At 37.6% G+C, this 12,297-nt stretch overlaps 2 protein-coding genes across 2 annotated transcripts; both read right to left on the reverse strand.

Moving 5' to 3' along the window:
* Positions 1–1,845: 1,845 nt before the first annotated feature.
* Positions 1,846–4,486, reverse strand: ndufa4a (NDUFA4 mitochondrial complex associated a). Its single transcript, XM_058652597.1, has 4 exons — positions 4,326–4,486; positions 2,882–2,970; positions 2,409–2,469; positions 1,846–2,091 (listed from the first exon to the last, which is right to left on the reverse strand). The coding sequence occupies exons 1-4, from the start codon at positions 4,365–4,367 to the stop codon at positions 2,035–2,037; spliced, it is 249 nt and encodes an 82-aa protein (XP_058508580.1). The 5' UTR covers positions 4,368–4,486; the 3' UTR covers positions 1,846–2,034.
* Positions 4,487–6,126: 1,640 nt separating this feature from the next.
* Positions 6,127–11,936, reverse strand: slc35b1 (solute carrier family 35 member B1). Its single transcript, XM_058654525.1, has 9 exons — positions 11,390–11,936; positions 10,015–10,118; positions 9,761–9,891; positions 9,649–9,679; positions 8,732–8,892; positions 8,514–8,640; positions 7,749–7,855; positions 7,094–7,247; positions 6,127–6,852 (listed from the first exon to the last, which is right to left on the reverse strand). Exons 1-9 carry the CDS (start codon positions 11,512–11,514, stop codon positions 6,800–6,802), a joined length of 993 nt encoding a protein of 330 aa, XP_058510508.1. The 5' UTR covers positions 11,515–11,936; the 3' UTR covers positions 6,127–6,799.
* Positions 11,937–12,297: the final 361 nt, after the last annotated feature.

A 12,297-nucleotide genomic window follows, 5' to 3' on the forward strand; every position in this document is an offset into this window, starting at 1 on the left:
CATATGCGTCATCTTATAATTTGCATTTAAAAACATTTAACTATGCATGTAGAGTACATTACTAGCTACCGGTGGCATTATTTTCACAGCAAATTATTGGGTATATATTTAGAGTGAATTACCGTGTCCTAGATATTTAACTTTCATAGGTTACTGTATAATTTCATAGAAAATTGCAGTAAATCAACAGCTGCTATGCAATATATTACAATGATTTAGTATTTTCATGTATATTGTATTATCCTGCAACTTCACAACAGTAATGCCATACAGAATATCACTGTGACTTTGCAGTGGTATCATACATAAATAGTAAAAATCACACTTCAAATTAGAGGAGATCCCTGTGATTCCTGCCTCACTGCCACAAAAGAAGTTCAAACCTGTGAAATAATAACAACCTATTTCATTGTGAAAGCTGCAGTTAAATCCTATGAAATCATGGAAATGAGAATGAGAGTGTTGCTATTAAATTACTGGGCTGTACACATGACAACAGGGTCTGTGTGCACCATTTATTGCACACAGACCCTGTTGTCATCTGTACAACAGGGGTAATATGTAGATTTCCCTGAAATATTTTAAAGGCAATTCTGATTACCAGAGGATGAATCTCATTGTAAGCAAGCTATGGCTGTGAAGGGCCACTTTGTCAAAGTTTAGGTCACTGCTTCCGATGCAGGTGCCTGTGTGTAATTTAACCATTTGTTCATATCAGAGTTTGATAGAATTCACTGTCTGCACAAAGAGAGCAGTATAATATTTACTGTTGAATGAAATTTTACCCTTGAGACTAAGTCATTGTTTTCCCATAACCAGTCACCTGCCAGTGTTTGCTGCCCAGACACAGTGCATGCCACTCGATTTTATTTAGATACCATTATCTGTAAATCACAGGTTGCTTGCAGAAATAAAAGCCATTTATTGCCATTTCCATTTTCAAACATGTATTTGAAAGTATATATTTTACAGACATGTGTGGGAGGCTGAGTGCTCAGGGTGAACAAGATGAACACGCCAAGACAATAGGAATGTTCCAAAAATGAAGCGCTGTTACAAGCTGTGCCAGAAGTTAATTTTCTTTTCCGCAGGTGAAAATGAAAGACAGAAAAAAAGAAGAGAGAAATACATTACGGCAGCAGTGGAGAGGCTGGTGAAGATTTAGACGTGGGCTTCTATTCAAATATGAAGGTCTCCTTGACATTTTCTGTACTGCGCTGGCTGCTCATCCTTGTCACATTTCTCCAAACTGCAGATGGAAAAGCACGACCTGTTGACATTTACAAACTCATCTGGCTGAGAGTGATGGCATTCTACAAGGAGGAATGCTGCCAAATGCCCCACCACAGACATGTTTCCACTGCTGCGTGCTACACATGAACACGTTATTGATTTTAACTAAAAGCTGTCAACCTCTGTATGGAAAAGTTTCATCTCACACATCACTTTAAATAGTTCACGACTGTAACATTATCTTAAATGCTGGAAAACGATGCAGGAGCAACAATGGGCAGCAAGTACACCTTAAAAAAAAACTGGACTTAATACTGGTGAGGTTTTACCACCATCTGCTGCAGTCCCAGCACTGCCACCAGAGGGAGCTCACTGTTGAAATGTGACCATGTTAAAGTCTGACTCTCATACAGATAAGGTTTTGGACAGCAGCCAAGAATAGTGACACGTTCACCGGCAGCTGGGTTAAGGCAGGACTGAGGAGACGTGAGGTGAGAGTGAAACCGAAATAGCAACAGCATAGTAGGAAACGACAGTAAACGTGATTATGCAACTTAGACTGAGTGCACTGAAAATGAATTACTCATAAATAAAACAACAAATTACAGATCATCTTCTCTGTATGTCTTTATTTAGAACCACTGAAAACTACAAAACAAAATGGGATGCAACGAGAAACTTAATCTGAGTGTTTAAAAATCTTGTGCGGGTTTAGCCTCTGCGTTCCTCGGACTCCCATAGTGAATCCAAAAATTTGCTGATCATCTCATCTTTGTGCTTTTCGTACAGTTGCTGCAATCTTTAGAAATCAGGACGATCCTTGTTGAGCTTGCTGTAGTCAATGGAGACGGAATAAAACTGAGAATACAAAAAAAAAAAAAAAAACAGTGGTTCAAGGTCAAACATATCACAGCACACCCACATTACCAAGTCATTTGATTTCAAAAATGTGGAATCAAGTAAAAACATGTCTGAATAGTTAACCAGATTCCGCTATTTGATTAATCCAATTGAAGGGAATAATCCACGGCTCAGCAAAGAGTCGAGCAATACACTCGATTCACTCAATGAACCCTGAATGTAGCCACCAGTATGCCAATAAAAACTTGACTACAGAAAATAGTGCAATCAAAGAAGAAACATGATTTATAATATCATTTTGCTGAGAGGCAAACCTTGTACTGATCATTTGGGCCAAGTTTGTTCCAGGGCTCTGGGTTGTTCTTGCGATCCCAGCTGCAGACAAAATAGTTGCAGATTAAAGTTGCTGCTGAAAACAGATTCATAGACAGAACAACAAAAGTAGGGTTGCAATTATTTGCAACAGGGTAAATGGATTTAGTTCTAAAAACAAGTCCCCTGATTTCAGCGTGAATATTTTCTAGTTCCCTTGCTCGTCTTTTACCGCAAGAAGCCAGATTCCCATTCAAAAAAATCCAGAAAAACTGTGGTGTGGTAAAATCAATACTTTAATAAAAAATTACCATAACTTGCAGCCATAAACTGAACATTTATCAGCATATTTACACAAATTCTCATTTCCAAATGTCATCACTGAATATTTATCAGTAAAAAAAAAAAAAAAAAAAAGTTTAAAAACATAAATAAAATAAGAATCATAATTATGTGCAGTGACTGGCGTTATTACCTGACATCAGGGTTTTTCAGAGCTAAACGAGCAAGGTAGCCCATGGACATGGCTACACCTCCACCGATGAAAATAAAGAGTGGGATGAGCTGAAAGCATCGCAGAAAAAAAAAAAAGTCACTTAGGTCACCTTTCTTCACCATTCCGGTGTACACCTTTAACTTCAACGGGTCGTCATGACCATGTCTTCATTCTAAAAATGTAACGATTTGAAGTCACATGATTCATTGATTAGATATTTGCATTGACATGCAGTCACACCGAAAGCAATGTATGTAATGTAAATAATACAAATTCTGGTCCACATTGTTCACACTTCAGCTGATGTGTTTTTCCTTGGCCAGCTGGGCTTGTTTAAAACCAAAATATAGCATGAGACTTTTATGACACCATACAGTTTCACGTTAAAGCCGCTCGCCATTGGCATATAACATTTAATCAGTAGACTCAGAATATTCATGACTACCAATATCTGCAACATCATTCGTACTAATCACATTATGACAAGTCATAACTCAAGTTCGCGATACCTTTGATTATCCTTAATTGACGATATTTACATTGTCCTTTTTAGATATCTTGAATCAAGTTTCAGATAGATCGAATTAAGTAGTAGATAATTCAAACTTGAATTGTGACTAGTCATGATATTGTAGATTGAAATTAGAGAATTGTAGAAATCTATAATGACAAGACCTCATGCACACATATGACAAGCCTTTTTGACATTTAATCGCCATATTTACCGTTACATATATCTGTGATTTTGACTAGTTGTAATTCCACTGTAGAATTGTAGTTGTAGATATCTGTGACGTCATTCTTAATCGTCAACAATTTCAGCTGCAATTCAAATTTGAGCGCGTCTAAATGACACTCACGTCATTTTGACTAGTAAAACCTGATTTGCGGGCAAGAAACGAGTTTTGACTAGTAAGAATGACGTCAAGTAAACCTACAAATACAATTCACACTAGTTTACAACTAGTTAAACTCACAGCTATTGTAATTACCCATAGTCAAACTTGGAGTTACAAGTTAAAAAGGCTTGCCATAAACATAATCACTAGCTAGCAGCGGCCATTATAGGATCAGCAGACCTTATTCAGTAAAACCCTCGTCAGTCTTGAGCGAGTGAGTGAAGACGTGAGCTGATTTGACTACAAACTATAAACGTGTCAACACATGCAATATTAAAGAAGCGTGCATATACTCCAACATGGCACATTTTCAAATACACAACTTTTTTATATATATACATATACACACATGATTTCTTTAAGGTTTGCTCAGAAAACTAGCTTGTTGCGCCAACTAGTTTAGCTTAGCCAAGTTAGCCACAACCAGCTAAACTGAGCTAACCACACAAACGTTCACAGATGGCTTAAACTGAAAACAAGCCCTCAAAGTAACTCTTTACTGGGTATAACTGGTATATACTTACAGCTGGATGATTGATCAGTTGTTTCCTGACGGTGGCGAGCATTTTCAGACGTTCGTGGTCAATTTGGAGCCCTTTGTACAGAAATAAACAGATTACCAACAGCCGTGCCAAAATTGTGCGCAACTTAATCTGGTGGAAGAAAGGCCGAGAACGCGTAAATAGGGTGCTTAACACATTGCCTGATTTACAGCGTTAGAATATACTAAATTATCTTGCTATGTGTACTATTTTAAGATTTTATGTAGCACTGTGTTTGGTTAAATAAACGGCTAATTTCTATAGTTTCACCATTTTGTGACTGTGTTGCCTTAGATTGTATTTTCACATAACATTTTATTCTGGCAAAGAAAATGTGGTTCAAATTACAGCATAGTGTCCTGGTTTCAACCAAAACAACAATCACCAGTATCATATTTGTAGTCTCAATCCCACTTTATCTACCAATTACTTTTATAAATGGAATTAATTTTATCGATAAAAAAAAAATACTTTGACAAATTCACGAGATCTGCTCTAACAGATGAGATCAATTTAATGATATATAACATTAAAAGTTTTACAAAAAATATCCAAACTGAGAACCAAATTCCATAAAAAACCCAGTTCAACCCAAAACAAAAACAAATCCACTTCAAAATAATGAATGATCGAATTTATAAGATTAAGATTTGGCTTTGTCTCATACTCAGTTGTTCTGGAAACCACAAATACAGGGTTGTTACTACTATAAATGATATGATTTGTTGATGAGTTGAAAATTATTGATTTGCATTTGTTTCCAAATACATTACAGTAAATGTTTAATGATTAACTTGAGACACACGATGGCGATAAGGGGAACAGTTTACTGCTGTCTCATATCTGTAAGATAACGAACTGTATCTGTATCTTTCTATGGCAGCAGGTGGCGCTGTTTCCAGTGTCTACAAAAAGGAAATATACAGTAATTAAGTCAGGTTGAATTCTCAGCTTTAAATATCCATTCTCATATTATTTCTCCTTGTCTTGATGTTGTTTCCCAAAGTTCCTCTCAGAAAGGAGGTATCGGGATCCTGTCATATAAAGGTCTTTCTCTTAGATTAGATTATTCCCGTTACTTCTGACCATAGCTTTTTAATAGCAAAATTAGATTAAATACTTTTATTTTAGGCAGCCAATGCCATGAAAACCAATTTCACCAATGTACAATATGTAATGTCATGTGCTTAACATACTGAAAGTTGATTGTGTATCAGCATAGTAACCAGTATCTAAAGTGTACAATAGTTTCCTCCACACTGCAGTGGAGCTAAAGCATAATTTTAAAGTACCTCAGAATTGTTTATTTATCGTAGGGATGAGCATTTATAATAAAAATTGAACTTTCCGTCAATTATTCTAACTTCAGTGCATCAGAGCAAGTGAAAGTATTGCAGATGCATTCAAACACGCAGTTTCACATTCAAGCAAATGGCATCAATTCTGTGCGTGTTGAGCTTCAAGATGTATTCAAGAAATCTCTTAAATTTAATCGGTTAATCCATTAAACTAAATGCTTCTACTGCTGCCCCTTTGTGAGAATAGATTCACCACAAATTAGGGAGTCATTGAGTAGAAAGTTTTTATAAAAGTAATATTTGATTTTAAAAAAAAAACACGTTTTGTTTCTTTTTAATATATTACTAATAGTCACAGTAACAGATCGACTTTTTAATAATCAAGCGCATAACTGAATACCCTTGCCCATCCCTAATTAATTGTACCATACATCTACATGCATTATTTTACCACAATCCCTCCAAGACAAAAGATAAAAACAGTGTTTGAGACACAAGATTTTTATGCTCAAGAATAGTCAATAAACAGCATTTTATAAAAACAAATCAAGTCTGGGACATAAAAACAAAATGACAATGAAATATCACAACTTCCCTTTTATGGCAACTGAACATTGAACTACAAAATAAAAGTACAAACAACTGAGTAGTGAGACTGGAGGTAACGACACTTGGCTGTTTTTTGTAGTTAATCAGGCCTTGTTTGGTGGTAACTTCATTGGTTAAATGCATATATACTTTTCTTAAGCTTTGTTTGGTTCAACTTCCGTCAAATGGAGGTGAGATGGTTTTCAAAAAAATGAGGATTCGTCTAAACATAGGCATTTTACAGCTGCGGATTCGTCTAAACATAGGCATTTTACAGCTGCAACTTTCAGTCCACATTCCTCCATAAACCGGTGGTCAAAAAATGTGCGCATCAGATCTCATTTAGAGCTTGTTCCCTAGAAAAAATGTCTTTACAGTATATATATCAACAGTACATGACAGACGATGGAGTTGAAAACTATGACGACTCTCTCTTTCTTTTTCTTTTAAATACAGTTAACGTTAAAAATCTGACTGTACCCGAATAAAACAGGATGTTTTAAGAAAATAAGATACTGTCCGTCAAGTCTTTGCATTTGCTCTGCAATCTTTCTTTGTGCTCCAGATGGTTTAGTGTGTTGTCTTCTTGGGGGTCTTGCCAAATTTAGCATCCAGTCCAAGACCTAAAGTGAGAAAACCAAAGATTGATTAAAAAGCAAAGGAAGTCTCATCTTACTGCCTGGTGTTCACAAGAGGATCTTTCAATGTAACTTAAAATAAAATATGGCTATGGCTCTTGATGGAATCAGACTTTTAAATGTATTTGATAACGATATAATCCTTCATCAATTTTACAGTGATGCATGGCATTAACGACAAAACTGTGGAATACGAGTAATTAACCAACATTGATTAATTTCTTACCAAGGAAAACTAGAAGGGTGCCAAACCACTGCATTGTAGTCATGACATTGCCAAACAGAAGAACAGAGCCAAGGATTGTGAAGAACTTCCTTGTTGTGGTGACAATGGAGCAGGTCAGAGGCCCGAAGTACACCACCGTCATGAAAATGAAGGTCTAGAAAAGGATTGTAGAAACACTCAACGATTGTAACTTGATGACACAATGCTCATCTTCTTTGTATCAAATTCATGACATTTATGAAAGTACTGTTTTTTTCTTTTACAATGCTACACAATTATACACTTTCTATTTCTAATACCACTACAGCATGTCTATGATTTGAAAAGTGAGCAGGTTTAAGAGCGGCAAATGGCTTAGAAGCTGTTTATTGATGCTTGATGCATCAAGGCGAAAAGAGATGAGCAACACAGGTTAATGCTGTGGATTGCATTTCAATTCCAAAGGCTGTCCCTTGGGTATTTAAGCCCAAATGTCCTTACATGGTACACAGACTTTCAATATGGATTGTTATTATCTCTGCTGCACTAGAGACATAGAAAAGACTATCTATCTTATCAGTTAGGTCAAAGCTATCCTAGAAACAGATGGTGGATGTGACCGTTGTACAGAAGCATTGCCTAAGGCTACATCGATTCCTAAAAAGAAGCCACCCACCTGCCCTAAAGCACTGGTCAGTCCAAAGAGAAGAATGTTGTACAAGATGCTGGGGTGGCGTTCAGTAAAATTCAGGAACTCCCACACCTCCCCTGTCCACAACACAGCTGAGGGCAGAGCAGGAAGAAGCAGCAGCAGGAAAAGAAAATGAACATTAATGCAATTTCAAAAAGTGAACTCAGTAATTGAGATTATTGCCACTCTTTTGTGTGCTTTGCCTTGGAAATGATTAGATTGCAGTGTTTATAGTGTGAGCACATGGCACCCCCAAGTGGATGAGCACAGTGACAACAGTCAGATGAAGATTTGCTGCAGCAGCTTTTCATTTAACATATATAAAAGTGACACACTGACTGCATTGTGTGAAAAATTGAGCCATTTAAAGACTTAATATTATTTAATAGTATTGTAACAGACTGAAACTGAATGTGACACAAAAAAACAGTACTTCAGTTTTCTTACAGCCTATTAGAACTTAACCTCAAAGTGCCCCTCATTGTTTTTCTTTATATGACTATTTTATGTACCTTAAACTCCAGTGTGGACTAAGCCAAACTGGCCGAAACTGTATTTAAGTTGACATTGTAACAATTCGTAACCAGTGTTGAATCATAACCATCACATCATTATGGTTTTCCTCTCCAGCTACAGCTATGCCAGTCAATTTGCCTGATGTGGTTCCAATTGGAATAATACACTCCATGGTTGTAGCACTCACACATATTATATTAGATAAAACTTTGGCAAAGACCATGGTTGACTCACCTAGTCCCAGCACCAAAGTGGACCACATGTTGATGTTTAGCATCATGTGGTTGGGACTCGCCTGGAAGCGAGACCTAATGTGGTCCTGGGTCACACCAGTCAAACCATCCAATGTCAAAGACAGCAGCTACAACACCAGAAAACAACAACTACATCATGAGACCAATGTCATGGAAATGCCAAAGTATCCATGGTTACATGAGCAACTGTTAACTCACCAGCAGAATCTCCCCAAATCCAAATGCATGGTCGTCTGCCACAGCTGAACTCTTGTTGGGTTTGTAGAGGAACATCGCCACACCACCCACAATCAGCAGCACACACAGATACTTGGCTAGTGGGTACTTCTTCCTCAGTATTGTAACTCCAAGCAACATCACTAGAACAATTCAAATTCAAAGAACTTAATTAGTCCACGAGGGGCAATTTAAGGCACATAGAGCAGTTGTACCCATTTACAAGAGACAAACAGAAGACGGCTTTTTGTAAGAATAAAAATTATAAAAATCAGAACCAGATATAAACATAACATAAAAAAACTGTATTTACATAGGTGCAAGTTGCAAGGAGAAATATATGGAGACACTATGAAAGCAGCTGTGAAGTCAACAATATGTCACTTCCAGCCATGCATACAGTGTAACATATCTGTAGAATGAGCTAATCTCACCCTGGATACAATATCAGGTTTTTCTCCCTGAGAGTGGAGTATATGAATGGTGAAAAAGTATACACATATGAGAGTGTGTGAAAAGAACAGATATGCTGTGGGCAGGGAGACATAACCTTAATGCACAAACACAACATATTTTACAACAACTCTGCTATGAACTCCACACATTGGACAATCATTTTTTACTTTATCTGTCATCCAAGGTCTGTTCTAGGTGATATCAGAATATCGTGTTTGACAAGTGCTATATACACACACGTCACCTTTGCGTTGCACATTATTTGCTGTTCAGATTACACTGTCAATTCATAGCATCCACAATATTGACCATAGGCAGCCTGAAGGTTTTTCCGTTTAGTGTTATCCAAGTAAATGAAGATATGCATACAAACGGGTCATGTCAACAGGCATGGCAGTTTGTACATAGACGTAAATGTGCAATGGTGAGATCATCATATCTACCTGGTATGGGCTTGCAGGATTTTCCCAGTACCTATCGCAAGAAAAAGATGAGTTTCACAATGGAAGGAATGAGAAATACAACCCAATAAAAATATCTTGTCAGCAGACTCACCTGTGTGGGATAATTAACATATTGAAGGGCAGAGTTACTAGACACCATGGCTCCAAGGTAAGAGAGGGAACACAATCCATAGAGCCAGCTCGTGGTGTGATCCGGTTTGGAGCTCTCAAAGAGCTGGATCACTGATTAAAAAAAAAAAAAAAAAAGAAGAAAGATTTCATATTTCAGTGTTGTATTATATTTTCTTATATTAACAAGTTGTGTTTTTCCATTTGTCATGTCTTTACTGTACAAGGCATACTCACTGATCTTAGCAAACAGAGCATTGATAATGCACTGGATGAACACCAATGTCTGGGCAAATATAAACTTCTCCTTTTTGTCTCCTTGACCATATTCACCACGGGTACTAGAAAAGTCAGAAAAAAACAACATGGCTTTGAATGCAACAGGTCACAGACAATGATTGTTTTAATGTACACTTCCCTGCTTGTGGAAGGATCATGGAAGAAAATGTTTAAGAGCGGAGTGCTTTCATCAGTCTCCAAGATTTTACTGTCTTTCTACAACAGGAATGGTTACAATGCATTGCACAAAAAGACAAGTTGTGGTGGTCAGACGTGCTTGGTTGGTTGTGTCTTGAATAGTGTTGTCCACTATCCAGTGTCTTCTTTGTTACAGAAAACCAGGACAACAATAGTGTTATATAACAAATAGGCAAAACCATGTACACCATGTTCAAGTAAACATTTTAAAACCTCATGATTCCAAATCATTCCTCTGTATTTCTTTTTGACAGATGGCATTTTTTTCTTTTTCTTTGTTTTTACAGAAGCTCAAATCATAATGTTGGTTTGTTAACTGATCCCATTGCACTCAGCTGCCACTTTGTTTAGTACACCTGTTCAACTTTTTATTAAAATAAATATCCAATCAGCCATTTACAGGGCAGTAACATGAATGAATGAATGAATTTAGGCATGTAGACATGGTGAAGATTACCCGACTGAAGGCTGGAGAATAGTGATTCAAGTGTCTTTGAATGAGGAAAGACTATTGTATTTGAGAAACTGCTGGTCTACTGGGATTTTCACGTGGCTGAAAATGCCGTGTTGTTGCCAGAGGAGAATGGGCAGATTGAATCAAAATGACAGAGAGGAAACAGTAACAAAAATAACCACTCATTACAACCAAAATATGCAGAGGACAATCTCTAAAGGCACACCCCGTCAAAACATTGAAGCAGATGGACTACAGCTGAAGACCTCACCAGGTGCCACTCCTGCACCTTTAGATGTCCTTTGTACCTAATAAAAATGGCTGTTGAGTGGATAGTGTATGTTTGCCATTAAAAAAAATCACTATTTCATTAATGACAGATGATTGATAGAGATGAAGAACAGAATATCACTGTAATATTCACATATCGCATATTACTTACGTATGTAACAACATATAACACGACAATAACCAAACTCAATTATAACATCAAGCACTTTTAAGCCGACGTTTATGTCTGTGATAATTGGAACAAATGTACATTAAACGTTTAGTCCAAACACACAAGCACATTTTGTACACCTGTATGAGGGAAAGCAGCTCATTCTCCAATGTAAACACACACTTTGTAAGGGACATTAAACTAACACAGCGACATTTCTATTCTTTATAGTTACTTACATTGTTTCTTGTAATATTCCGTAATAAAAGTAACACACAAAGACTCCGAGGAAGCAAACGATGAACCGTATCCGCATATTGTCCCATAGCGAGACGGGTTTTCCTGCTCCCTTTCCCGCAACCATGCTGTCCTCCACAAGCCCGGGTATGGACACCGATACCACTCCGCTCCCCGCTCCCCTCACACCGACGTCCCGCTCCACTATAGCCGATGTCACGGACAAATGTTGCTCTTGTTTCCTCCCAGCTGCTGATATTTAAGAAGCTGGAGATTTCGTACCGAGAACAATCCCAAACCGTCCTGTCATCAGCGAGTATTTGTCCAAATATTGCGAAGAGTAGCTTGAATTTCCGGGAGTCAAGTCATTTTAATGTTTATTTTGTGTCATCCTGCCTCCGACAGCCAAACTATTTGCTCCGGAACAACTGTAATGTCAACATAATCCTATTACCAACAACGGATGTGGACTATCCGTCGAGTTATGGAGTTCTGTTTGCGTCTTCTTCCAAAAACCAAACTTGTAATTAGAGTAATAAATACATTGCGTCAGCAAAACTGGTTTTGGACAAAGGACCCTAGGGTGTCTGTAGCGATGCCTAAATATTAGAGTTAGAATTTTGACTTGAATTTAAAAAATAAACCCTATTGCGTGATAAGATGTTTGTTAAATTCGCTTAAGTCGCTGGCGCTGCAGTTCGTTTTTACACAAAAAGGCCTGTTATGCAAAGGTTGGGTTTTTTTGCGGCGTAGCTTTTCGAAGGCTGCTATTAGAAAATTAGGGGTCCTTCCTTGAAAAATGTCGCGTGGTCTTTTGTTGTCCAAGGATGTGGATTCCATTCATTGGCTAATGTTCGGTGACACGCCCATGCACAGGCAGCAGTGGCGTGCACAGAGGGGTGGGGGTAGT

Source organism: Solea solea, chromosome 16 (genome assembly GCF_958295425.1).
Source record: "Solea solea chromosome 16, fSolSol10.1, whole genome shotgun sequence".
NCBI lineage: Eukaryota > Metazoa > Chordata > Actinopteri > Pleuronectiformes > Soleidae > Solea > Solea solea.

What these genes read in the sequence shown, in the direction of transcription:
- ndufa4a (XM_058652597.1), bottom strand. Translation starts at nt 4,367, where the DNA reads ATGCTCGCCACCGTCAGGAAACAACTGATCAATCATCCAGCT. An exon ending in CTGAAAAACCCTGATGTCAG is followed by an intron (nt 2,470 to 2,881) that starts GTAATAACGCCA and finishes TTTTGTCTGCAG; the next exon opens with CTGGGATCGCAAGAACAACC. An exon ending in GCCCAAATGATCAGTACAAG is followed by an intron (nt 2,092 to 2,408) that starts GTTTGCCTCTCA and finishes TTGTATTCTCAG; the next exon opens with TTTTATTCCGTCTCCATTGA.
- slc35b1 (XM_058654525.1), bottom strand. Translation starts at nt 11,514, where the DNA reads ATGGTTGCGGGAAAGGGAGCAGGAAAACCCGTCTCGCTATGGGACAAT. An exon ending in GATTTGGGGAGATTCTGCTG is followed by an intron (nt 8,641 to 8,731) that starts GTGAGTTAACAG and finishes CTGGTGTTGTAG; the next exon opens with CTGCTGTCTTTGACATTGGA. An exon ending in CACCCTTCTAGTTTTCCTTG is followed by an intron (nt 6,853 to 7,093) that starts GTAAGAAATTAA and finishes TTCTCACTTTAG; the next exon opens with GTCTTGGACTGGATGCTAAA.